The sequence below is a fragment of the Ovis aries genome, chromosome 2 (genome assembly GCF_016772045.2).
Source record: "Ovis aries strain OAR_USU_Benz2616 breed Rambouillet chromosome 2, ARS-UI_Ramb_v3.0, whole genome shotgun sequence".
Taxonomy (NCBI): domain Eukaryota; kingdom Metazoa; phylum Chordata; class Mammalia; order Artiodactyla; family Bovidae; genus Ovis; species Ovis aries.
The window spans coordinates 248,983,240-249,010,093 of record NC_056055.1 but is presented as its reverse complement, the minus strand read 5'-3'; the positions used below and the strand labels follow the sequence as shown (position 1 = coordinate 249,010,093).

At 57.6% G+C, this 26,854-nt stretch overlaps 1 protein-coding gene and 1 non-coding gene across 2 annotated transcripts in view; both read left to right on the top strand.

The window, feature by feature from the left end:
- Window positions 1-2,057: 2,057 nt before the first annotated feature.
- Window positions 2,058-26,854, top strand: part of PADI3 (peptidyl arginine deiminase 3) — a 29,176-nt gene continuing 4,379 nt past the window's right edge. Inside the window, 16 exon segments of the mRNA NM_001009791.1 lie at window positions 2,058-2,171; window positions 9,019-9,193; window positions 9,195-9,199; window positions 11,562-11,599; window positions 11,602-11,634; window positions 13,809-13,870; window positions 14,818-14,935; window positions 16,045-16,170; window positions 17,538-17,716; window positions 17,917-18,020; window positions 18,099-18,210; window positions 20,337-20,444; window positions 23,053-23,204; window positions 24,372-24,516; window positions 24,600-24,702; window positions 26,429-26,508. Coding sequence (NP_001009791.1) covers window positions 2,080-2,171; window positions 9,019-9,193; window positions 9,195-9,199; window positions 11,562-11,599; window positions 11,602-11,634; window positions 13,809-13,870; window positions 14,818-14,935; window positions 16,045-16,170; window positions 17,538-17,716; window positions 17,917-18,020; window positions 18,099-18,210; window positions 20,337-20,444; window positions 23,053-23,204; window positions 24,372-24,516; window positions 24,600-24,702; window positions 26,429-26,508 — 1,632 coding nt within the window. The 5' untranslated portion in view covers window positions 2,058-2,079.
- On the top strand, window positions 21,756-21,888 carry LOC114113417 (small nucleolar RNA SNORA76). Its single transcript, XR_003588453.1, has one exon. It is a non-coding gene; the product is annotated as a small nucleolar RNA SNORA76 (small nucleolar RNA).

Below are 26,854 nucleotides of genomic sequence, written 5' to 3'. Positions count from 1 at the left end.
CTTTGCTAAGATGGCTATCAGAGGAGGGTGGATCCTGTCTCTTCATCCCTCTCCCTTCCCTGGGCTGTCTGCTTCCTCTGGGGGTGGGGGTCCTGTCCACAGAGTGGGACAGTCCCCAGCAGGACTGATGTTCAGGGCCACAGGCCATTGTAATTCCCTTTCATTCTTGCCTCGAAACCTACTAAGCTACCTGGCCTCAGTGGTCTGATTTCGGAGGCCTGAAGATATCCTCCGTCCTTGGTGCTACCTTGAAATGCTCCTTTGACACTCGCTCTCACATTCACCTTATTTGAGGTTTGTTGTGGACTAAAAAGCAAAAAGTGGCTGCCTGTCAGTCATGGACACTTTAGTGTGACGAAAGCACAAATCTCTTTCTAAAAGCTGGCATGTGTTCTCTGGGAGAGGGGAAGCAGGGGTCCACCTCCACGTACAGAGCTCCGAGGCTCTGAGCAGGAGGCTGGTCCTGTCCAGCAGGCCAGGCCCAGAGGGATGCCCTGGCTTGTGCGTCTGTTTCCCAGCTGTGTCCACAGGCAGGCTAAGGCCCCTGCCTGGCGTTTCCTCCCGAGCTCTGACTGCTGCCCGGAGCAGGCTCAGCCCCCAAGCCATTTTACAGCCCGAAGGCGAAGCTGTCCCTGGACCCAGCATCTCTCCTTGCGAAGAACACCCTCTGCAGACCGAGCTGGGCACCGGAGCGCCAGTCTCAGACTCGCTGAGATCCTGGAACTTGTGCAAACACCCCAGCCAGGGACTCCGGGGATCAGACCCTGTCCCCACCCTGCACCAAACTGTTAGCATCACCAGGGAGGAGGGAGGAAACCTCTGTTCAGCACCTTCTGGGCCTCCCTGGGCAGGGTGTGTCCGCTATTATCTCTGCTGGGCTGGTGCCGAGCCGCACCGTCCACGGATGAGGGCACCATGAGGGGACAAAGCCCCAGGGCCGCACAGCCAGCACCCGGCGGAGCCTGGGTCCAAGCCCAAGACTCCTCTCCCAGAGACCTTGCTCCCACTGTGTCAGGCAGCCAAACGCCCTCCCTGGTCTGTCTCCCCACCTGACAAGCGGGAGCCTTCCTGCTCTGACCTTCTTAGCTCCTCCTGGCCAGAGAGTGTTTCCAGAAGCTTTTGGCATCTAATAATAATAATAACAATAACAGCAACACCCATAATAAAATAATGCTGAGCTCCACACTAGAGCTCTTCTCACGTTGTCCCCATTAACCCTCACAGTGACCATTTTTCAGGTGCCAAAATGAGGCACAGAGCAATTAAATGACTTGCCCCTGGTCACTCAGGAAGTAACTGCGGCAGGGCGGCAATCCAGCCTGAAAAACCCATGCTCTTAAGAAAAAGACTGGTGTTCCTCAAAATGCCTTGAAATGCTATAGTTCAGTTCAGTTCAGAAATGTGGCTGCTTGTGAAAAACAAAAGTTCTGGGGGACTTCCCTGGGGTCTAGTGGCTGAGACTTCACCCGCTGGGGCAGAGGGCGCAGGTCTGACCCCTAGATGGGAGCGAAGGTTGCACATGCCTCACGACCAGAAAACCGCACCATGAAGCAGAGCAGCAGCGTAACAGACTCACTAAAGCCTGGAAAAGTGGTACAAAAAGAAGCCTCCAGGTGCCGGGCTGCTCGTCAAGCTGCAGGCTGGACCCGGGATCTGCGTTTCCACCAGTTTTCCCAGCACGGCAGAGAAGCTCCCCACTGACAGCATCTTGTCTCTGAAAAGACAGACAGAAAAAGAGGGTGAAGAGGCTGAGAGTGGAAATCGAGAACGGTCCCCTGATCAACACCCTGCACCTGTGACCCCTCCAGGGTCCTGGTGCCCTGGCCAGGTACCTAAAGGACTTAATGTTCTCCCCCTAAAGTGAGAAATTAACTGTCTGTGGGCCTGGGTGAGAGCCATAGGGTCATATGCAAACTCCCGGCTTCTTCCCCCCAATCCTGAGCTCGCGGCTCGGGGAAGGGGCTGGGCTTCTGGGACTGGAGCCAATGGGCTAGCACCTGGGGCTGGTGGGGTGGGGCCAGGGTCTTTTAAACCACATGCCAAGGGGCATCTGAGGCTCAAGCCCAGGTGGAGGCCAGCATGTCTCTGCAGAGGATTGTGCGTGTGTCCCTGGAACACCCCACCAGCGCCGTGTGTGTGGCTGGAGTCGAGACCCTGGTGGACGTTTATGGGTAAGAGCCAGAAGCCTGGGGGTGGGCACTGCGGGGCCCCTGGTGCCGACCCCGGGCTCTCCCTGCAGGCCGTCTGGGGCGCTTCCTGTCTTGGCTGCCCTCTCCTGAGTCTTGGCCTTGGAACAGCAGCTAGGCGTGAAAAGAGGTGTTTGCCTTTCTCAGCCGGGCTTCTTCAAGACCCCAGCCAGGGGGCGTGAAGTGTGGGGGACTGAAATGGGGGAAGAGGCCCTGTAGCTCTGGTTCAGGGCCTCGGAGGCTGCTGGGCACTTGCGCCTGTCCTGACAAACCTGCAGGCTGGGCTGGGGTCTCACTGGGCACACAAGACTAGGAAGAGGGGTACCCACATCCCCAGCTTATGAGCTCTGCAAACTGGGCATCAGTCCTTTTGGAAAAAAAAAAAAAAAGAAAGAAATCACTTACACTCAACAAAGCACTTACTCTGTGCCAAGCACTGTTCTAAGAGCTTGACAAGCCTCTTGAATTTAATCCTTGAACTTTAACTCCCAAACTTGACTTGCACAACAACCCGAGGGGCTGAGTTTATAACTAGCTTTCTTTTGTGTGATGAATGTGGAAATGGAGCCACAGGCAGAGCAAGCCGTTGGCTCAGCCACACAGCTACAAAGTGGCGAAGCCAGCGCTCAAAGCCGCGCGTGGCGGTGTTCTCTGCTCTCCGCCGCCTGCGGCTTACAGAGCAGCACCCGCGCTTTAGGCCCCTGCTACCGCGGTGGCTGTGGCCGTAAAGCCAGAGGCTGGGGGAGGTCCCCGTCTTCTCTCTCTCGCCTTGGAAGAAAAGGAGAGTTCAGGCAGGGTTTCGGGAGCTGGGCGCTGGGAACCACCAGGAAGCCGCCGCTTTACTTCTTAAGGCGTCCTCAGGGGTCCTAGGTCCAAGGCTGAGCGGGGAAGGCAGGTACTCTGGGGGTAGGAGAGGAGAAGCCCGCGCCGTGGGCTTCCCATCGCGAAGCTCTCCGCGCTCTCCTGAGACGAGCCTGCGTTTCTCAGCACTGTCTGCACGGTCACTGCTTGCTGAGGGGCCAGCCTGTGCCCTGGGAGAAGTTAAGCAGTGTATCTCTGGCCCCTGCTCAGCAGATGCTAGTGATCACCCCTCACTTGTGACCACCAAAAACACCTCTGGACATCACCCAGTGTGCCCTGTAGGGAAGGTCACCCCCACCTGAGAACCAGCATTTTAAACCAGGACTTTAAAAACTGGAGTTAACATAGAAGCAGAGACGGGGTTGGTCCCGGGCACTAGAGAGGAGCTGAGGCGCTGGTCTGCAGCAGGCTGAGGGTGGGTGGGCAGTGAGGACTGGGAAAGGGACTTGGTTGCTCCTGACACAGACAGAAGCCCCAGATGATGAGGAGGGGTGCCTGTGCCAGCTGGCGCCACCGCCTCCCCCAGCTCTGCATATCCGTGGGGGTGACTCACCTGCCCTGCCTACCCCATGCCCGTCGGGCAGCTGTGTCTCTTGTTTGACCTGCCACAGGAAGCCTGAGACCGGCTCCTCCCCTGCAGAATTTTCTAGAGGATGGGGGATGGCCTTGGACCGTGAGTGGCAGAGGCAGCGTGTCTTGGGGTGATGTGGATAGACAGGCCATCCTTGGGGTTCCCAGAGGAGGCTGCGGGTGGGACAGCCACGGGGTGGGGGGGAGCCTCTGCCTCAACAGAGAGACTCTCGGGCCCCCGGTGGCCAGCCCGTCTCGGGGATGGGGGGAGCTCCCAGCCGGCTCATCTGCACTCTCATCAGGTGAGGCCATTCCTTCGGGGTCTAGCGTGTGCCAGGCATGGGACACAGTGGTGAACAAGCACACGCGGCCTCTGGCCTCTGCCCTCTGAGAACCCTGTCCTGAAATTTCTAGCCGAGGCCGGACCACCTCGCGGGGGTGCTGCGGGAAGGATTCTTGTCTTGCAAGCAAGCAGGACCAGATTACTTCTAAAGCTCCTTCCGACTCGGAGATGCTGTGATTCGGCAGTCCTGGGTGCTCAGACTGTGGGCCAACAGGAGGAAGGCAGTGGACGTGTGGTCAGTCTTGGCTCTGCCTCCTGAGAGCTGTCTGACCTTGGGAAAGTCACTTAACCTCCCAAGTCACTCTTTCTTCATCTGTAGAATGAAGGTCGTAATTATATCAGCAATGATGCCTAGAGCCCGCCTGCCTGTCACTTGCCCTAGAGTGTGTGTGACTAACGCTAACTAATACTCCAGCCATTCTGCGAGGTGGGTACTGTCTTCCTCCCTGTCTCAGAGAGGAGGAAACTGAGGCACAGAGAGGCTGCGTCATCTGCCCCGTTACACAGCCAGGGAGGGGAGGCAGGGCCAGGCTGCGGTCCGAGCACCGTGTCCTTAACTTCAAAGGGCTGCTGGGACGGATGAGATCGTGCATGGAGGGCAGGTAGGCGGTGCCTGGCACGTTAGCGTTCACTTATGGTAACTGCTGCCATTATTACCACCACCATCATCACTTTAACCATCTTCCCTGGCTCTCTAGACAGCCTCGAGTGTCCCCAAACCATCCACAAGACGGCAGGGAAATAACCTCTGAGCCCCGCTGGGAGAAGGAGGAGAGGAGAAAAGAGAAATTAACACAGGCTGAGCAGTCAGGGCAGGCTCCCTGGAGGAAGACCCCTGCAGGATGAGCAAGACCCCTGGGGATCTCTAATCACTAGCGGATTAAACCCTGTCTTCCTTCTTTCCACTGAGTTGGAGGTGGCCCAGGCTTGGTAAAGGGGTTTTGCTCTCCCTGTTAGGGATTCTTAGGGAGAGGGGTAATACACAGAGGTGATGAGCCACGCACTGGCTTGCAGCCAGGACTGAGAACGCCGTCCCTAGTCGGAAGGGCAGACAGCTCACCGCGTGCTCAGCAGAGGCGGTCTTACAGAATGAAGAGGCTGGGGCGCCTGGGGCAGGAACCCTGAGTGCTGACCCTGGTTCCGTCAGCCTTTGCTATGTCGCCGTGAGCACATTTCTGCTCCTTGCTGGAACTCAGTTTCCACATGTGTGCCCCAGAGAGGCTGGCATCGAAGAGTGGCTTTCAGGCTCTGCTCACGGAGGCTTCTGAGCCTCCTCCTTGGTTTGGCAAAGCAGCTCCCGTTGGTCTCCACCAAATTCTGTTTGGTGTACAGCTCTGGCCTGCCTGTGCGGAGAGCAGAGTCTGGGAGGCAGACACATCTTTAACTCTCAACTACCTGGACTTTGTGAAAGGGGAGTGTGTGGCCACCATTTTTCAGGGGCAGGAAGACACAGGACTAAGGAAGGGCAGTGAGTTCCTGGACCGCATTCTTGGGTGAAGCTGGTGGGGCTGGGAATCTGGGACCTCACCGAGCAGAGAGGGACAGCTGGCATCCGGAGCGCGCTGGGCCTTGGTCTCCCCTGCCGCCATGGGCCAGCTCGTTGGGGACCTTGGTGGTCAGCTCGTCAACCTTTCTGTTCTCAGCCACAGAGAACCTTTCCCATCAGTTTCCCGGTCCTAAAATGTCTAGTTTTGTTTTCCCAGAGGTGGAGGTCCTAGGAGCTGGGAGGGAGAGAGTGGGCTTGGGTTTGCAAGGGAGTGGGGACAGAGCTGGCTGGAGTTCTGACTCTGTCCCTCACCAGCTGTGTGGCTTTGAGCAAGTCACCTGTCATCTCTGAGCCTCCCTTTCCTTACCTGAAAGGTGGGGGAGTAGTGCTGACATCCGGTGGCTTGCCGTCTGCATCATCACTGTCACCATCATCCTCGCCGCTGAAAGGGTGGATGAGTCTAAAGGCAAGCCTGAGCTGTCTGGATGCCCAGGAATGCGTGAGGTCACGCTGCGTCCCCCCACGCCCCCTGGACGGGGCAGCAGGGCCCAGCATTTCTGAGACAGCCCTCCTTAGCCATGTCTTCAGACTTCACTGGACATCAGTTGCTTTAAAAGAGCTCTGCATGCAAAACTTATGGTTCTGGAATCAGCATTTTCAACAAGTAGGTCTGAGGTTGATGCCGTGAGGGTGACCAGTGGTCCTTGTTTGTCTAAGACTTTCTAGGTCTTAGTACTGAATGGCCTGCGCCCCAGGAAAAGTCCTGGTCCCTGGCAAACCAGAACTGTGGGTCATTCCACCGTGTTTTCCCCAGCGCGCACCAGCTCCTAGGCTGTGGAGTCCTGCAGCTGCCTGAGAGGGCTTGGTGATGGAGAGGGTCTTGGACGGTCCCGCATGCGGGGGAGGGCACAGCCCCCAGCTGTGTGTGCCCAGGGCTGGGCTGGGGTGCCGTCTGGAGCAGCAGGCTGTGCTCAGGGCAGCCTGACCGGAGGTGGGACTTCATCCAGGTGAGCCTCGGGCCACCTCCTGTGCCCTCCAGGCACCGGGGAGCTCAGATTCTCCCATCCTGCTGCAGGGCTTCCCCCAGCAGCCGCCGCTTCAGTCTTCCTAACGCACAGCTGTGGGGGGTGGGTATAAACCCTGAACCGGGGGTCCAGGGCACTGCCTTCTAGTCCGATCTCTTCTGGGCCTCAGTTTCTCCAGCAGGGAAATAACGGCACGGGTGCAGGGGCCTTCAACTTTCGCTCATTCTGTTCATCACACAAACACACTGCTTTCATCTGCTCATCACCCCCCCTTCATCGATGCCGACGCAGAGGAGCAGAGAGGTCAAGGCCAGGCAGCTAGGGAGCAGTGGAGCTGGATTTGAACCCGGGCAACCTGGCCCCAGAGCCCTCAGGCTTAGCCACCTCACCGCAGCTCTGCAGGTCGCCCTCATACTCAGGAGCCACCGCTGGCTCCTATTACCTAGGAATGAAATGACAGCAAGCTCGTTGCAGCCTGAGTTTGCCCTTGACCTCCGAAGCCTCCACTTGGAAACCCCTTCCCTTTAGCTGTGTCTCCTCCTTGCCCTTAGTTCACTCCTTTCTCCATGAAGCTTCCCCAGATGCCCCAGTCCCAGCCTCAGCCTGCTCCCATACGCCTGCCTCCTATGTCCTAATTTACCTTAATAACCCCGTCCCCCTTCCTGGCCAGTGGTTTTCCAAGACTGCCCCATCTGTTAATCATGTTTGAGCCTCATGGTTGCCTGCGGCTGGCCCAGCGGGTGTCATTACCCCACTTTAAAGGCGAGGCTACAGGGCCAGGTGAGCTGTTCCAGGCCACTTGGCTGTAGGGCAGCCCGGTCTGGTCCTGACCCTGGTCCTGGCACCCCTGAGCCCCTGGCTTCTTTGGGACCCTCCTGCACAGGGCTGCTTCCCCAAACCAGAGTCTGCAGCCTGGGAACTGGGTGGGCGTCATGTCTGAAGGACCACCCAAGGTGTGCCGCTCTAGCTGCGGAGGCCTGGGGCCCGAGGAGCACCTGGGTGGTGGGGGGCCGCTGGGGGCCCTTCACCCCCGGCTCCAGCTGCCTGAGTCTTCGTCTCTCTGGCTTCCGTATCTGTCTCTCTGTCTCTGTGTCCCCACGCCTCTCACTGCAGGCTCTCCCTGTCCCCCGACGGTCCGGCTCACAGACCCAGGGCACAGCAGAATAGAGCTCTGGAAACGTCAGCTTCGGGAGTCAGTTACCAGATAAAACCCAGGACACTCAGTTAAACTGGAGGTCCAAACAAACAATGAGTGACTTTTTAGTCGAGGGATGTCCCAAATATTGCGCAGGGTATACTTAGGTGAAGATAACTGTTTGTCGGTTACCTGAAATTCGAGTCTGACGGCATGTGCTCTGTTTTATTAAACCTGGCAGCCCTGCCTGGGAGGAGACACAGGTGCGTCAGCTCCTCCTACCTGGCGAGGACGCCCAGCAGGCCGAGCCCTGGCGGGAGAGCCGCCTGATGGAGTCCAGTCTGGGCTCTGTATGTTTCTCTTTCTATAAAGGGAAGCTGTGCTGAGAAGTGCCAGAATCATGCCAGCGAGGAGTGAAGGAGGCCTGGTCTCCTCCAAGTGGAGGCAGAGAAGGGAGAGGGCCTGGGGCGGAGCGGGGACTGCGGCCGCAGTGCAGCTTTGGCACGCCCCTCGCCCGTCCTGAGCTTGGGTTTCCCCACATTAAATGGGACTGTGCAGAAGACTAGATGAGGCGATATTTGGGAAGGTTCGTCAAGCCCCCCTCAAGCCCCCCACGCTAACTGTGCAGGGGAGGGGCCTGGGGGTTTCGACTTGTGCTATCATTACGCCCAGGTAAGAATGTGGACTCAAGAGCCAGGAGGCCTGGATGTGGATCCCAGTCCTGCCACCTTCTAGCTCCATGACCTTGGACAGGTTACTTTGACCTCAGTTTTCCTGTCTGTAAAATGGGAGCTAATAGCACCTACCTGGGTTTTTAAAATGGATTACATGATAATGCACGTAATGACACTTCAATATGGCAGGCACAGAGCAAGAGCTCAGCCAGCGCCCCCCGCTGGGTGTGTGCCGCTCCCTCCAGGAAGCCTTCCGGGTCCTCTCCCCACAGAGGCCTCTCCCTGGGTGATCCCACTGCCTCCCGACCCATCTTTTGCTCTGAGCAGGGCTGTCCTCAGCGCTCTGGCTGGCTTGAAGGCTCTGGGGCAGTGGGTGCTTCTACCCGCAGGCGCATGGGCACCCTACGGAGGAGACTGATTCCAAACAAGATGCCCAGACCAGCTAGGGCTGAAAGGAAGTCCCAGGGCCATCGGACGGACAGCACGGACTTCTTAACCCTACAATGAATACCTGGAGAACTCACAAGGGAAATGTTCATCAACACAGAACCTGGGAATATGAGACTGTGTATATGTGGGCGGGGTCCAAGTTTGACTCCTAGGAGCTTGCTGGAAGGATCTGAGAAGCCTGGGGTAGTCTGGGAAGGCTTCCTGGAGGAAGCAAGCGTTCGAGCCAGAGTTCAAGCATCTGAGCGAGGGCTGCCCTCTAGCACTTCCCACGGCTTGTGTCTTCCCCAGGTCAGTTCCTGAGGGCACAGAGATGTTCGAGGTCTACGGAACCCCCGGCGTGGACGTCTACATCTGCCCCAGCGTGGAGAGGGACCGGGAGCGTGCGGAGGCCCGGCGGTGGCACTTTGACATGGGCTCCCAGATCGTCGTGGTCATGAACTCCCCCAGCAACGAGCTCAACGACAGTCACGTGAGCGCGCCCCCTTGTCTGGGGGTGGCTGGGGGTGGGGGGCGACCCAGCTCCACGCGGGCCCAGTGCCCTCTCTTCTCCAGAATGCGGGGTAACCCAGAGAGCAAGAGCGCGGCCCTGGGGCCGCCAGCTCTGCGACCTACGGACACAAACTGGGGGCCTGCTGGCCACTCTCATCGCCTCCCGGAGCCTGTTTCCCCGGCTGTGGCCGAGGGTCGATTCGTGGTCCCCGCTACTACGAATGGGGGAGAGAAAGCAGAGGTGGAGAGGGGAGCAGCTGCCTCGGGGGCCCCTTCCCTCAGGGCCTCGCCTTCCCTAAGCCGCCGCCTTCCTGACCCCGCTCCGTTCTCAGGCAGGACGCCTGCCCTCCTCTCCTCTCTGCCCGGTCAGCCGCAGGAGCGAGTCTACCGCGGCCGGGCTGGAGGCAGTGTTCTGGCCCCCGGGCAGGGGGCGTTTGAAAAACGGGGGCGATGGGGTGGTCCGCGAGCTCGGCGCAGTGGGAGTCAGGCCTGCCGTGCAGGAGTCAGGCCTGCCGTGCAGGAGTCAGGCCTGCCGTGCAGGAGTCAGGCCTGCCGTGCGGGAGTCAGGTCTGCCGTGCAGGAGTCAGGCCTGCCGTGCAGGAGTCAGGCCTGCCGTGCAGGAGTCAGGCCTGCCGTGCGGGCGGCAGGCTCCCGCTCGGTCAGGGGCGCCGTTTCGGGAAACTGGCCCTTCAAGGAGCACTGGCCGGGCGCCCAGTGCTAGGCCGCGTGCCCTCGCCCGCCCCGACCACGGCCTCAGCGGCGGGGTCTCGTGCGCGGTTCTCGGGGGAGGCCACTAGGGATCAGAGCAACCGCCCCGCGGCCACAGAGCTGGTCAGAGGGGCAGCTGGAGCTCAGGGGCCAGAGCTGCCGGACTCCTGGGGGCAAGCTCCCTCCGCCAGCCCCACGGCCTTCCCACCCAGGGATCCGAATTAGCCCATCCGGGGAGCTCCGTGCAGCAGGTGGGGCGGGACTCCGCGAATCTATTTCACAAGGAGAGCGACCAGCAGGGGGCGGGGCTTACGTGAGGTCACGTGACTGGTGAGGAGCCGCGCGGGTGAGGGTCAGGGCAGAGGCCCCCGGAGCCCGGCGAGGAGGTGGGCCGGCCTGCGATGCGCGCCCAGCCCTGCGCCAGAGACGGTGCGGGGGCGGCCGCGCTCTGAATTCCTTGGCCCCGAGGACCACAGGGACAGAGGAGGGTCATCAGAACGCCCCTGCCTTTGCCCAGGGTCCGGGTAACCGTGTGCCTGAAGCGAGCATCCCGCGGGGCTTGACTCTCGGGGGTTCGCAGCTGCAGGATTTCGGGGCTCTCAGGACTGAGGAGGGACGGGTCTTGGGAAGTTCCTGAGCCCCCTGGGAGCCAGGACATCGGAGCCGGAGAGCTGAGGGACCGCATCAGGAGGGAGGGTCCCGGAGGAGGGCGGAGGGTGAAACGGCTTCGGTGCACCCGCCTGGAGTTCGCTCTATCATCGTCACCGTCTTCAGCCTCACCTTTAACAGCTGTTGGGCGTGTGCTGTGGGCACGGTGCCAAACGTCCCACGCTTTCCGGCTTTAATCCGCACAACCTGTCATCAGTCCCTCCGAGCCATCCACGGCGGAGGAGAGGGAGACCCAGACAGCCCAGTAACTTTCCCAGGGTGTCCTCTGCCAGCCCAGGCCATCTGACTCAGGAGCGCTGCACCGGCTCATACACCACGCCCCCTGCCCTCTCATAACAAGAGCTGGTATTTCTTGGGCATTTCCTACCAGATCAGCCTCTCCATGGATTGTTTCAAATCTGAACTACCGTCCTCTGATTGTAGGGACCTGTATAAAACCCATACTGCAGAGGAGCAACTGAGGCAGCTCAGAAAGGTGAAGGGCCTCGGCCGAAGTCACAGAATGTGGAGGCGCTGGGTTCAAGTAAAGGCCTGTCCAAATCCCACAGTTACAGGGGTGTCCCTACACCCTGCCCAGTGCAAACTCCTTATGTTATTTTATTTTTTAATGTATTGATTTATTTGGCTGTACCGGGTCTTAGTTGCAGCACCAAGCTCCTTGTTTTATCCATGGCAAAACTGAGATCCAAAAGGGAACGGGGGCTTGCTAAAATCACACAGGAGTCAGCAGCAGCACCGGGATGCAGGTCTCCATGGAATCCCTCACAAATAGTTCCCATTTTACAGATGAGCTAACCGAGGCACGGAAAAATAGGTGGCAGAGAAGGCTAAAGGGAGAGCTGGGTTGGTGGCTGCACAGAGGTTCCTGGGAGCGCCGCCCCTCCTTGCCAGATCCCCCAAGACCTGTGCCTTGGGGCCAGGCTCCTAGTTTCAGCCAGCTTGACCCTGGGCCCATCTCTCTACAGGTGCAAATTTCCTACCATTCCAGCCGAGACTCCTCGCCCCTGGCCTACGCGGTGCTCTACCTCACCTGTGTGGGTAAGCCGGGGTCTCAGCCAAGGGCAGAGTGAAGGTGGTGCCGGGCTGGATAAAGACCACTGGGACAAATAGAGACCCAGAACTCAGGCCCAGGCGCATGTAGCTGTCCTGTGATGCTCAGCAAACGTGGATCCCCGCCTTATATCATCCTCAAAAACAAACTTCAGATGGATTTGCTGTATGACGCAGGGAGCCCAAAGCCGGTGCTGTGACTGCCTAGAGGGATGGATGGGGAGGGAGGTGGGAGGACTCGAGTTTAAGAGGGAGGGGACGGATGTATACCTCTGGCTGACTCATGCTGATGTGTGGCAGAGACCATCACAATGTTGTGACGTAGTCATCCTCCAATTAAAAATAAAATTTAAAAAAGCATCCAGGTGAAAGTCAACATTTTAAAGCTTTTAGAAGAGAATGTCTCTTCAACTTCAAAGTAGTCAGACGTTTTCTTTAACAAGGCAAAACAAAAGCACAAGCCACTGGGGGCAAGACTGATAAATTAGACTCTACTGAAATGGAAATCTATACAACGGAGGACAAGTACAAAGTCAGGCTATGGAGAAGCAATTTGCAATGCGTATGCCTGGATCAGCGTTTGCAGGTAATGGAGGATGCTGATCAGTGAGAAAGAACCACCAAACAATTAATAGAAATAAGCAAAAAACGGAAACCAGCAAATCACAGTGGAGAAAATCCTAGGGCTCAGAACCCAAATGAAAAGAGACTCAACTGCCAAGGATGTGGGACCCGAAACTCCTTCTCCTAGGGGTGGGTTCACGCTGGGGCAGCCATTTCGAAGGGCAAGAAAGTTACCAGGAGAGCTGAAGACGCTCTGCCTGCAGGAGGCGCTTTTGGAAGCAGGACCGCTGAGTTACAGGGAGTGAACGTTTCAGCTGTGATAGATACTGCCAGATGGCTGTCCCGAAAGGCCATGCCTTCTTACACACCTGCCAGCCGCGCAGGGGAGTGTCTAGCCAACACTGTCCGTTCCCAGCCTTTTCTGCTTTTCCAGCCTGAGGGGTCAGCGTCTCATTGCTGCTTTCCCTTGCCTCCCTCTAGTTAGGACTGAGGTTGGGGTCTCCCTGCCCCCCCTCCCCGGGCACACACCGGCACCTTGCTTACTGGAAAGTACACATACAGGAAAGTACATGTGTATGTGTTTGGCGAGAAAGTCTGCTTGGGCTTTCTTAACACTTTATGGAAGAACCTGAACGGATTTTTAGGCCAACCCGATATGAGAGTGTGTGTGTTGGCTGGGCGGGGAGGGGGGTGGCGGATACAAGAACAGTTAGAAAGCAAGCCCTCGAGCAGCCATCACCCAGTTGAGAAATGGAACAGGGAACATGACCAGCACCCCGAAGTACCCCCAGGCCCCTCTCTGATCATAACTCGCTCCCTCCCCTACGGTAACCGCTGTCTTGTGATAAATACCCCTTTCCTTTCTGCATGTTTCTGTCATCTGAACAGGCACACCCTAACCATATCGTCTGTTTTTGCCTGCCTTGGCGCGCTGTCTGGGTGGGGTCACGTCGTACACGCCTTTCGCTCCACCTTACGTTTCTGAGACTCATCCCCTTCTTGTATGGCGGTTGAGTATCTTTTCACATATTTAAAAATCATTTCAGTTTTTTCTCTCGCTCCCTTGAAGGTTTCATGTGTACTGTAAAACCTCCCCCCACCTTCTGGGGAGAGTGGTTAGGAAGGTGGGATGTAGGCGGGGATGCGAGGGGAAGCTGAGGCTCAGGGCCACACAGCCAGTAGGCGCCAGAGCCTAGGTCCAGATCCGCGGTGGTCTGGTGCGAACGCTCGGGCTCACTGGCCCACCCCTGGGAGACGAGGGAGCTTCAGACAGGCCCAGAATGTCCCAGGCACGGGGCAGAGTGCCCCCCAGACAGTAAGGGCTACCGGGGGGCAGAAGAGGGAGAATTCCGGGAAGGCTTCCTGGAGGGGGCAGCATTTGACCTGGGTTTTCGCTCTGACCCTGTATTTTCCCCAAGGCCTCTTTCCCCAGCCCGGGCAGGGAGGCTCCAAATGCTCCCACCTCTTGGAAACGACTTCCATTTGTCCGGCCCCAGAATGGGCCCTGAGACTGAGGGTAAAAGGCGGAGGTCGTGGGCCTGCCTGCGCTGGGCCCCTGGGAGGCTTGTCGTGACTCACCTTCTGCCCTGTCCTTGCAGATATCACCCTGGATTGTGACCTGAACTGTGAAGGCAGGCAGGACAGGGACTTTGTGGACAAGGTAGGCTATCTCGGCCTGGACCCAGAAAGGGGCATGGAGTTCGCAGCTGCTCTAGGCTGGATTGAAAGGGGTGAGGTCATTAGAGGTATCCCCCTGCCTCCCAGCTGATGTCAAGGCCAGTGGAGCCAACCCAAGAATGGCTGGGGATCTTCTTTCACTGGCAGAAAAAGCGTCATCCAGAGTTTTAAGCACATGCATGTCCAGCCCTGGGCTAGGCCTCCCTTTGTAGAGACAAGTCCTTCTGGATTTTCAGTCTAGGTTGGGGGTTGGCAAATTTTTTTTTCTTTTTTTTTTGTAAGAGCAAGATAGTAAATGTTTTAGGCTTGGCAGGCGATCTTGTCTCTGTTGCAATGGTTTGATTCTGCCAGTGTAGGGTGAAAGAGCTACATAGTCAACATGAGGGGAAAAGGTGTGACAATGTTCCAATAAAACTTTATTTAGAAAAATAGGCAGTAAGCTAGATTTGTAGCATGTGGACCCCCTAATCTATGTGAAAAGGAAATCTACCAAGTCTGAAACTATAAAAGAACTTTGGGCTGAATTGTGGTGGCAATGAAGATGTTGGGAGTTCAGAGGAGGTTGCGTTGGGCTTTGTGAGCAAGGGAGAAGTCCACCTGGGCTGGGCTCCAAAGTTCTGCAGGAGGCGGGGCGTTTCAGCTGGAAGGACGAGCAGGGGCCAAGGAGGGAAGATGGACCTCACCCTCAGAAAGCTGCCTGTTGGGAAAGGGGATGCTGGCTGGAGGCATGCCACAGACAGCTGTGAAAGAGGCTGTCGTTTGAACTTGACCAATGAGTAGTAGGAGCTGCTGGTTCCTCAGAGGGAGTGCCTCTTTTGGCTCAGGGCAGAGAAGAGAGGAGGGGTGAGGAACGTGGCCAGGAGGGAGCTGGGGAAGGGGGCGCAGGCCTGGCCAGAGCCCCCGTCACCGGCTGTGCTTTGCCATCGGCAGCGGCAGTGGGTCTGGGGACCCAGCGGGCACGGAGCCGTCCTGCTGGTGAACTGCGACAGAGACAGTATGAGCTCTAACGACCAGGACAACTGTGACCACCACGTGCGCTGCCTGCAAGGTGAGGGGCGCCAGGGCCGCCGCCCAGCCACCCTGCCCCTCCCCAGCACCCCAGCGCCAGCGGGCACCCCAGCGCCAGTGGGCACGCTGCCAGGGCAGAGCTCTGGGGAGGAGCAGCCTCATCTTCCTCCCCCTCCAGGCTTGGAAAGTGCTAATGCTGAGCACCTACTTTGCGTCAGAGCCTTTCCCCAAACTCTCATCTAAGCATCCACACAGGAGGGCAGCCTCCCCCAAATTCAGAGATGACGATGTTGACACTCAGGGGTCAGGGGATCCCCGAAGTCACTCAGTCAGCCTGAGGCAGGTCCAAGGTTCCTATAACCCCAAATCCAGCCTCCTTCCCGCTGGCATCGCTGGCCTGGATTTCAGAGATGCCCCACATTCCCTGGTAGCTCAGCTGGTAAAGAATCCGCCTGCAATGCAGGAGACCTGGGCTTGATCCCTGGGTTGGGAAGGTCCCCTGGAGGAGGGAAAGGCTCCCCACTCCAGTATTCTGGCCTGGAGCATTCCATGGACTGTGTAGTCATGGGGGCCTGGAAAATTGGATGGACTGTATGGTCCATGGGGTCACAAAGAGTCAGACACGACTGAGCACTTTCCACATTCTAAGTCCATCCTGAGCCGCGTGCACAGCCCCATGAAGGCTGCTGTGGCAGTGTCCTGGGTGTGGGTCAGGGGCTTCACTCCACTCGGAAAGTTGGCAGGGTCATTTCAGAGACTGGAGCGCTGAGGCCCCGGGAGGGAGGGGCCGGCCCAGGGCAGTAGTGAGTGACACTGGGCCTGAGAGGAGAGCCCTCACCCGCCTGCTGCCCGGATGGCCTTCCCACTGCACGCTGCTCCTGTTCACCTGCCCCGGGCCAGACAGTGGGCTGGCCACTCCACTTCGGTTTCTCTGGGTAGAGGAGGAAACGGAGGCACAGAGAGGGCAGGAAGCGCCTCCCCGCGTCACAGGCGCACAGACATGTTTCTGCTTTGGTCTTGGTGGCTCTCAGTATTTCCACCGGGCGGGCAGAGTTGGGGCAGAGACCCAGGTCTTGGCACCCTCTGCCCTGGGGAGGGGCTGGGGTGCTGGAGGCCTCCTGAGCCGCGGCCCTGTGTCTGGCTGCCCAGACCTGGAAGACATGTCTGTGATGATTCTGCGGACCCAAGGCCCCGACGCCCTGTTTGATGACCACAAACTTGTCCTCCACACCTCCAGCGCTGATGCCGAGCGGGCGCGGGTGTTCCATGCCTGCGGTGAGTTGATGCCCCTCCTTCCCTGCCCGGGGGGCGGGGGGCGGTGCTCAGTTCCCCCACCCAGGCTGGGGTGCAGGCTCTGCTCTGGCTCCGGGGCCGCCTTGAGGGCCCAGAGGAAGAAGCATCAGATGCACGGGTTTCATGACTGGTTGCCTGGCGTCCCTGGCACAGCCGTGCCGGAGGTGGTTTCAGCAGATGAATGCATTTTTAAATATATTTTAAGCACGTTTAAAATTTTAGATTATCAAAACTTTCAAGCATACCCAGAAGCAGAGAGAACACTGTGAGGAACCCCTATGTGCCAACCACTCGGACCCAACAAGGGTCGCTATTCTGCTTCTCTTACGTGATCCGACCGTCCTTGTTTGGTGAAGGGTTTTAAAGCCAGTCCCAGATACCCTGGCTACTTGCCTCTCTGTTCAGCCTGCATCTCTCACCCACCCCGATAAACCCCAAACCGTTGCTTTACCTAGCTACAATGTCATTAGCATGATGCAAGCAAGGATATATAATATCTCCAAAAAATACATGTATTTGGGTTTTTCTGTAAGATGTAACTTTTTGGGCAACACAAGTAATAATGTGCTCAGTTTAGAAATACGGAAGTATGTACAGTTAGAAATGAGAGCTCTCTACCCGACTCCAAAACCTGACTCTTAAGATGCGTCCTCTGTTAACCATTTCGTGTGTGTTCTTGCTGACATTTTTTTAAGTGCCCTGAACGTGCTTGGTGTGCGCGTGCGCGTGCGTGCGCGTGCGTGCGTGCGCGTGCATGAGCGCGCGCGCGTCCACTTTCTGCTTTCCGCGTGGTTTCTCTCGCCGAGTTATCCCTCCTACACGTCTCTCTTGTGTAGCTCTGCTTTGCCTTCCTCCACAGTCGCGTCATATTTCAAAGCATGGAGGTGCTGTAACTGATCTGGTCCCGTGAACGTACGTTTTTTTGCGGTGTTTTGATTTTTCAGAAATCTCGGTTCCTGGAGGGCAGGGACCGTGCTCACAGCGGTGTCCTGAGTCCTGAACCACACCTCCTAGGTGCATAGTAGGTGTTCAGTAAATAATCAGCGAACACCTTCCACTTGTATTTTATAGGAAAGACACTACCTGGGCATGGACTTGCTGATTAGGGGTAAACATTGCTTTGCTAGATGCCACCAAATTTCCCTCTGAAAGATCTCAGCGCCGCCTTAGGAACACCCTCCCTGCCCCACCCAGACCTGCCCGCACTCGGGTTTAAGCCTCTCTCTCTCTCCTCTGCAAGTGGGAGGTGAGAAGCGGGGGTGGTTGTGTGGCCTCCGTTGTGTTGGGGAGGTTGCGCAATGCTCCCTGCTCCCGGGGCCCCCTCTCGAGGCCCTTGTGCCCCCTGCCAGGCCCCGAGGACTCCTGCGAGGCGTACCGGCACGTGCTGGGCCAGAACAAGGTGTCTTACGAGGTGCCCCGCTTCCACGGGGAGGAGGAGCGCTTCTTCGTGGAGGGCCTGTCCTTCCCCGACGCCGGCTTCTCGGGGCTCGTCACCTTCCACGTCACCCTGCTGGATGACTCCAACGAGGTAGGGGCGTCCGGGACAGACAGGGTGGGCAATGGCCTCCATGCCCAGTAGAGGTGGGCGCCCCCCCCGTGTGGAGGATCCCGGCCACCCGCGGCTGCCTCTCCAGAAACTAAGGAGCTAGCAGCTTGCTCAGGTAGCTAGCACCTTGCTAGCGCTGGGCCCCAAGGCCAGTCTGCTTCCCCTCCTGTCTCAACCTGCAGGATTTCTCCGAGTCCCCCATCTTCACCGACACCGTGGTGTTCCGAGTGGCCCCCTGGATTATGACGCCCAGCACCCAGCCGCCCCTGGAGGTGTACGTGTGCCGGTGAGTCGGGGGCGCGGGGTGTCCTCTGGCCCCTGTGTCTGCCTGTGTCCTGAGCATTCTCCCTGGGCTCGTCCACAGCGTGAGGAACAACACGTGCTTCGTGGACGCGGTGGCAGAGCTGGCCAGAAGGGCCGGTTGCAAGCTGACCGTCTGCCCGCAGGCCGAGAACCGCAACGACCGCTGGATCCAGGTACCGCAGCCCCTGGGCAGTGAGCACTTCGAGTGACCCCAGCCTGCTGGCCGGCTCCAACGCAGGGGCTGCGGGGACTATCCAAGAGGACCAGGGCTGCGTCCACCCTCCCCAGGGCCCTGCTCTTTCTAATTCTAGACCCAGAGCTCTCCCCCCTCTCCAGAACCTTCTGGAGACTCAGGCACACTGACGTTGAATATGACATCCATTCACCCACAGGATCTGGGCTAGGTACTGGGGCGGGGGGGTGTGGGATGGCAGAGGTGGGGACGCCCACTCCCTGCCCTCAATGGCCTGGACCAGTGATCCTCCATGGAAGGTTGTTTTTGCCCCAGGGATGCTGCCAAACATCCTGCAATACACAGGACAGCCCCCACGACAAAGAATTAGCTGGCTCCAAGTATCAAGAAAGCCGAGGCTGAGAAGCCCTGGTACAGAGAGTGATTGGGATGGAAGTCGCTGTTCCAACTGTCTAAGACAAAGCAGGGGTGCTGGCAAAGTGCCAGTGGGGCCTGGAGGCAGGTGGAATCACCCTTGTCTGAGAAGCAGATCAGTGGAGGACTGCCTGGAAGGGGCATTTGAGCTGGACCAGATTTGGTGAATGGATAATGACTTGTGCGGTTTATCAAGCACTCCCTGCAGGCCATGCCCAGCATCACTTCATCTTCCTGACAACGCCCTGTCAGTGAAGAAGGAACTCTCAGTGAGGCAAGATGCCTCGGGCCACAGAGCTGGTGAGGGCGGTGCTGGAGCTCACTGAACGGTGGTCCTGACAGGGGACCAGCCTGTGCAAAGGCCCAGAGGTGGGAGATGTGAGAAGGGGCTTCAGCTGTTCTCTTTGGCCAGGATCAAGCTTCTGCGAGAGCTTCCCAGGTGGCACTAGCAGTAGAGAACCTGCCGGCCAGTGCAGGGGGCAGAGGAGACGCCAGCTCCACCTCTTTAGCAGTAGAGGACCTGCCGGCCAGTGCAGGGGGCAGAGGAGACTGCAGCTTCACCTCTTTAGCAGTAGAGAACCTGCCAGCCAGTGCAGGGGCCAGAGGAGACGCCAGCTCCACCTCTTTAGCAGTAGAGGACCTGCCGGCCAGTGCAGGGGGCAGAGGAGACTGCAGCTTCACCTCTTTAGCAGTAGAGAACCTGCCAGCCAGTGCAGGGGGCAGAGGAGACGCCAGCTCGGTCTCTGGGTCGGGAAGCTCCCCTGGAGGAGGGCGTGGCAGCCCACCCCAGTGTTCTGCCTGGAGAACCTGAGGAGCCCGGTGGGCTCCTGTCCATAAGGTCGCACAGAGCTGGACATGGCTGAAGCGACTTAGCATGCACGCAAGCTTCTGCAAAGGGTAAGAACTGAGGTGAGAGGCCTTGAACACCAAGCTAAGAAGCTTTTGTTTCAGTTGGAAGTTCCTCCCAGGAGTTGTTTCAGGACGAGACACTAGGGCAAGAACTGGCTCGGTCTGGATCCTGGCTCTGCTGTTAACTGGCTGTGTGCCCTTGGGCAAATACCTAGACCGCGCTGTTCCTCACTTTCCTCTGTTGTGATGTGGGATGATCACGGTGCCCCCACATAGGCGTATTGTGAGGTCTGCAGGAGTTAGCACTCATAAAATACTTGGAGCAGGGCCGGGGACATCCTGGTGAGCTTCTCGCTGGACACACAGTCCATGAGTGCTGGGTTATCTTTGCCTCCAGAACTGACCTGGGCATGGCACGTGCTTGAAAGGAGGCGGGTCTGTGCCTCCTCAGGCCACCTCCGCCCCGCTTGCCGTCAGTCCCCCAGGGCCGCACACGGAGGCCATGTGTGATGGCTGGTGCCCAGCAGCCTCTTTGTCCAACTCAGGCCACCCCAAAGCCCTCTCTGCCCCCACTCCCCTGTGACCCAGCACAGGGACACCCCGAGGCCATGTGCTTGTTCATTGCTGACCTGCCTTGCTCTGTGGCCCTAGGTAAGCAGGGCCCCACCCCCGAACCTCCAGCCCTTCCTCCAGCCAGCGGGCATCACGGCCTCTGCCCGCCTCAGTCCTCAAAGGGTAGAGCCGGCCTGAGGCAGAGTGAAGAGTCTTCCCCGAAGCCCTGAGTGCCAGGCGGGGGAGGGTAAGCTGCTGACCGTCCACCACTGGTGCCCCCCGGGTCTGCAGGACGAGATGGAGCTGGGCTACATCCAGGCACCGCACAAAACCTTCCCGGTGGTCTTTGACTCCCCCAGGAATGGCGAGCTGCAGAACTTCCCTTACAAAAGAATCCTGGTGAGTGCTTGGGGCCACAGCTGGGCCTGCAGGCCGGGGGGCTTTGCCCCGAGGGCCAGACTGGGAGCCATGCTTTTCAGGGATGGGAGTAGGGTTGCCAGGTAAAATATAGGAGAAGCCGGGCTAAGGCGAATGTCGGCTAAACTGTGAGAACTGTTTTAGCATAAGGATGTCCCATACTCTGCATCAGTTCAGTTCAGTCGCTCAGTCGTGTCCGACTCTTTGCGACCCCATGAATCGCAGCACGCCAGGCCTCCCTGTCCATCACCAACTCCCAGAGTCCACAAAAACCCATGTCATCAAGTCGGTGATGCCATCCAAACATCTCATCCTCTGTCATCCCCTTCTCCTCCTGCCCTCAATCTTACCCAGCATCAGGGTCTTTTCAAATGAGTCAGCTCTTCACATCAAATGGCCAAAGTATTGGAGTTTCAGCTTCAACATCAGTCCTTCCAATGAACACCCAGGGCTGATCTCCTTCAGGATGGACTGGTTGGATCTCCTTGCAGTCCAAGGGACTCTCAAGAATCTTCTCCAACACCACAGTTCAAAAGCATCAATTGTTCGGCGCTCAGCTTTCTTCAGAGTCCAACTCTCACATCCGTACATGACCACTGGAAAACCATAGCCTTGACTAGACGGAACTTAGTTGGCAAAGTAATGTCTCTCCTTTTTAATATGCCGTCTAGGTTGGTCAAAGCTTTCCTTCCAAGGAGTAAGCATCTTTTAATTTCATGGCTGCAGTCACCATGTGCAGTGATTTTGGAGGCCAGAAAAATAAAGTCAGCCCCTGCATGGAGTATACTAAAAATACATTTATTGTTTCTATAAAATTCAAAGTGAACTGAGCATGCTCTATGTTTATTTATTAAATCTGGCAACCCAGATGGGGAGAGGAGGCGGGAGAGTGCAGCTGTTAAGAACACAGGCTTAGGGGTGGGAGATGGGAGGGAGGTTCAAGAGGAAAGGGACGTGCGTATACTTAGGGCTGCTTCACGCTGTATGGCAGAGACCAGCACATCATTGTGGAGCAGTTATCCTCCAACTAAAAGAGAAAGCACACAGGCTCTGGAGTCAGAGCAACCCGGCTCTGTCACCCACGTGCTGTGTGACCTTGCGTGAGTAATCTCCCCTCTCTGAGCATCAATTTCCTCATCAGTAAGAATATGCTAGCCCAGGTCTCGGAGATGTTTGTGAAGCTTCTTCATGCCAACACAGAGAAAGCACAAATGTAGATAGCTGGCATTGTTACCGGTAGTAAAGCGGGTGTCTTCAAATGGACTTACCTAGGAAATAGAAAGAGACTCACACGCGCTGCCTTTGAGCCCCCGCCGCGCCTGCGCGTGGCGCCGGGGGTCAGGCTGCAGCGCCAGAGGACATGCTCGCGCATAACTGGGGTCGTCTGCCCCCGCGGCTGCGGCCCTTTTAACCGCGAGCGACACGGTAAAAAAAAAAAAAAAAAAAAAGAAAGAGACTCACAGACACAGAGGTCAGACTTGGCAGGGGGACGTGGAGAGGGGAGGGGAGGATTGGCAGTTTGGGCTATGATGCTAAAGCTGAAACTCCAGTACTTTGGACACCTCATGCGAAGAGTTGACTCATTGGAAAAGACTCTGATGCTGGGAGGGATTGGGCGCAGGAGGAGAAGGGGACGACCCAGGATGAGATGGCTGGATGGCATCACGGACTTGATGGACGTGAGTCTGAGTGAACTCCAGGAGTTGGTGATGGACAGGGAGGCCTGGCGTGCTGCGATTCATGGGGTCGCAAAGAGTTGGACACGACTGAGCGACTGAACTGAATGCAAACTATGATACGCAGAATGGATAAACGACGAGATCCTGCTGTACAGCAAGGGAGCCATCCTCAATATCCTGCGATGACCCACCGTGGGAAAGAATAAGGAAAGGAATGCATAGACATATATGTATGACTGAGTCACTTCGCTTTACAACAGAAATCAACAAACCATTGTGCTCAACTCTGCTTCCGTAAAAAGGGAGAGCATATGTCCTAACCGACCCCTCCTGAGAAAAAAGGGGAGGTCCCCTTGGTGCCATAGAGAGTGGAGGCTTCTCCCACCCCTCGCTGGGCATGAAGGTGTGAGGAGCGCTCTCCTGGCCTCAGGGCTGTCTAAATTCCTTGTAAGAGACGGCCCTGGGGAGTTGTCCCTTTTCCTAGATTGAAAGCTGAGGCTCAGAGGACCATCACCTGCCCCTTAGGCCCCGAGAACAGGGCCCTCTAGAGCAGCCAGATACCCGCCCCGGGGCGAGACTGACGGGAAGGCCACGCAGAGGACACAGGAGTGGCCGCAGCCCCCCTCCACCTCTCACGGGGGTGTGGGGACCGCCTGGCCCTCTCTCCTGTATCCCCGTGACCGGGGGAATAGCACGCTCCGAAACGGCAGCAGGGCTGGAGGGAGCATGAGCATCTGAGCGTGCAGGAAATAGCAGTCAGCTCAGATGTCCATCTTGGACTCAGTGTTTCTATCTGAAGAATGGGTGGCCATGCACGCCCCATCTTTAAGGAGCTTAGAGCCCAGCAGGTTGGTTCAAGTGCTTCCTGGTGAGCCTGCCCACTCTGAGCCTGACTCTGTTTCCCCACCCAGGGTCCAGACTTCGGGTACGTGACCCGGGAACCACGAGACAACTCTGTGAGCGGCCTGGACTCCTTCGGGAACCTGGAGGTCAGCCCCCCTGTGGTGGCCAACGGGAAGGAGTACCCCCTGGGGCGGATCCTCTTCGGGGGCAACTTGCCTGGGTGAGAGACTGAGGGTGGGTGTTGATGGTGGCTGGGGGAGGGCCGTCCCACTCCTGCGAGAGAAGCAGAGAGGGTCAGTGATGAAATGGCAGTCCAGGCCGCGGTGCTGCTGGGGGCAGAGGGCTGCCCCCCAGGCGTCGTCCACACTCCTCTCAAGGGGTCTGAGACGCCCAGAGCAAGCAGGCCCCAAGAGCCCATTCAGTCCAACACTCTCGTTTCACAAGTGGGCCCAGAGAGGGTGAGTTGCCCGGGAGTCACACGGGAGGCAGAGTCATGGCTAGACTTGGGTCTTCTGATTCAGAAAATAAATCCATGTCGATACCAGTGAATAATTATAGAAGAAAACGGTTTTAAGCCTCAACAGTCCTAGGAGAAACTGCATTTAAATCAAGGCTTGTTCACACTACAATACAAATGACTAATATCAGATCTTTCCCTGAGAGCGAAAGGGAGGTACAGGACGTGGAAACGGAGACAGCAGTGACGCAAAGGGGGGTACCACGGCAGAGGGGTGCTGATGGAAGACGCAAGGAACCGTGCAACAGTGTTATTTGCCATGGGAATAGGCCAAGACCGCCCACCAAGTTCAGCAAAGTGGTTAGAACAGGCTTGTGATCAGAAACAGGTGAAACCAGAAGCTTTGAAGGGACCACCTGTCCTCAAACACGTGATCTCACCGACAGAGGACGTTTGGGCCATGCCATTCGATACTTTTTCAGAAGGCAAGAGGAAAAGGGGGTTTGAGTTCACGAAAATAAAATGCTGGGGCTGTGAGACAAGATCACCCTCTCTCCCTGCTGATGCGTGGGAAGCTGAGTCTGTAGTGAGAGAGATGTCAGTTAAACTCTAGGAAGAACTGCCCAGCCGCGGGTTGAATATGCGGGTGACATCTGCCACTTGGAGAACACGAGGATGGGGTCTGAGGGTAGTCCTGAGGATTCGCCTGGATGAGGAGACTGGGATGGTAAGCTGTGATTGACTTGCCTGTGTCTGCCTCTCAGAGAACTCACCTTGAGTGTGACTTAAATATATATTTATTTATCATCTTTCCCGATTACAAAGGCAGCGCAAGCTTTTTACAGACGTTGCCGAAATCTTGAACTCTCGTCCTTCTGTTTCTGTGTATATTCTCTTTAGTTAACTCTTTTTTTGCCCCTTGGGCCCCAGGTCAAGGGGCCGCCGGGTCACCCAGGTGGTCCGGGACTTCCTGCACGCCCAGAAGGTGCAGCCGCCCGTGGAGCTCTTCGTGGACTGGCTGGCGGTCGGCCACGTGGATGAGTTTCTGAGCTTCGTCCCTGCCACTGATGGGAAGGTGAAGACCCAGGGACAGCTCTGGGCCCGGGGCTGAGCCGAGCGGAGGCGCGGGGCTCAGCTGAGTCTGTTCTCTGCACACAGGGCTTCCGGATGCTCCTGGCCAGCCCCAGCGCCTGTTTCAAGCTCTTCCAGGAAAAGCAGAAGTGGGGCCACGGGGGCGCCCTCCTGTTCCAAGGGGTTATCGGTGGGTGCTGTGCCCCTCATCGCCGCTTTCCTGCCCCCCCCCCTTGCCACATCACGGCTTGAGAGAGGAACGTCCTGCTGGAAGGGGGCCTGGCCTCCAGGTCTGAGACCCCTTGGCTCAGCAGGCCCCGCTGTCCACAGCGCGGGCAGAGCTGGCAGGGAGCGCCACGGAGGACGATGGGGGCTGGCCGTGGGCACAGCAGAGACGCGGTCCGCTCTGGGGCGCGTGACCAGTGCAGTCGTACAGGGGCCTCTGCGCCAAAGGGCCTAGCACTTGGGATTTGATGCTCAGCCCCTCGCTGTCTTGAAAGTCTGAGTAATGTGTGTTTTGCGAGTGAAATCTGATTGATCAGTGGACCATCTATTGGGAGCTTGGAGCCTGGGCTCAGGAACATTCCTGCCCTGGACCAAATCTCCCTCCAAGCGAAAAGCATTCACAGAACTTAAAAGCTCCCAAGTGCAACTTCCCACATCTATTTCCCACCCGCCTGGAGCCCCAGCTGTAAAATGGAAGAAATACAATTGCCCTCATCCCCCCCTCTCTCATCGGGCCTGTGAACAGACTCCTTGAGCTCAGATCAAACCTGGAAAATTCTAAAATCCAAATTTCATGTACCAGGCAGAGGGAAAGCCATCTTCATCTTCTTTAGAAGCAGGGGTTTGCAGTGAGCAGGGCCCAGAGAGAGGCTGAGCCGAGCAGCGAGGGGATTCACAGCTGTCGGGCCACGTGTAACCACCGGGTGGCCCCAGAGAGCTGATAGCAGCGCAGCGGCTGCAGAGGCCCGACACCTTGGTGGTCCCCCACCGTGTGCCAGGCCCCGGGCTGCGCGCTCCAGGCATCTGACCCCATCTGACCTCAGGAGGGCCTGTGAGGGTGACTCATCTGCTTTACACCCGAGGATGTGGGGCTCAGCAAGGGGAAGTCGCTGGCTCAGCGGCCTCAGTGGGGATGCTGTGGACCTGCGTCTCTACTCTGACCAGGGTGGGGGGACCCGAGCCTGCACGTGGGGAGGTGGGTCCAGCCCTTGGTCGAGGCTTCAGCCCTTCATGAGCAGTTGGCTTGGGTCTGAATCACCAGTACCATTTCCCAGCTGCAAAACATGGGGCAAATCTTTTTACTTCTCTGAGCCTCAGTTTCCTCATCTGTAAAGTGGGGGTGTAAATGCATGCCTTGTGGGGTTGCTGTGAGGACTAAATGAGGTGTTGAGTGTAGAGCCCTGGACTTGGGGCCTGTGCAGGGTAAGAGATTAGTAAATGGCAGCTGTGAGCTTCAAAAGATACTGGCTCTGACCTCCCGTGTCCTGCCTGTCTCCATGAGCACTTCATCAGGCCAGCAGGAGAGATGGGTCTGGGGGAGCCCCTTTGCCCTGCAGTCGCCTCTTGGAGGTCAGGAACAGGGTTCAGCAGTGTCCATCAGGGCAGGTTCTGGTGGGCAGGTGGATGACCCAGCTCCACGCCCCACCACTAGCCAAAAAAAAGAGCGATCACCATCCAATGCCTGGTGAGGGTTGGGGGCTACATTTCCAATAAGGAGCATCACCACTTCTGATGTGCTTGGGTGAAGGCCTCATGCTCATGCGCTGCAGCAGCCCGCCCCTGCCGTCCTCGCACACCCAGGCTTGCTCAGAGGCCAGGAGGAAACGCCAGGGAGCTGCCGACTCACAAGCCTTTCACCTGTGAGCCTGGCCTCTGCTGGGCTACTCCCAGCCTGCCCCTCTCCTTCACAGGCAACCAGCAGGTCAACACCGTCTCCATCAGCCAGGTCCTCTCCAACGGAAGCCTCATCGGCTACAATAAGTTTGTGCAGGTACCAGGGTCGCGGGCCAGGCATGGGGGTAGGCATGGCTGGGGACGGGGTTGTGGACAGAGGTCTGAGGCTCATGGTTCAGGACGGCTCGGGGTGGGGGGGGGGGGGCGGGGGGGTGGTGACAGGCCCAGAGAGAGAGTCTCTAAATCCCTGCTTTCACTCGAGAGAAATGAGGGGCCAAGCCAGGTGCATGCAAGGACAAGCATTCCAGGCAGAGGGAACAGCACAGATGATGGCCCTGAGGCGGAACGAAGAGGCCTGGAGCGTTTAAGGATGAAGCTGGGGGCCCCAGAGGAATGAGGAGAGACAGGGCCGCCCAGGGCCCCACAGGGCAGCGCTGGGGCTT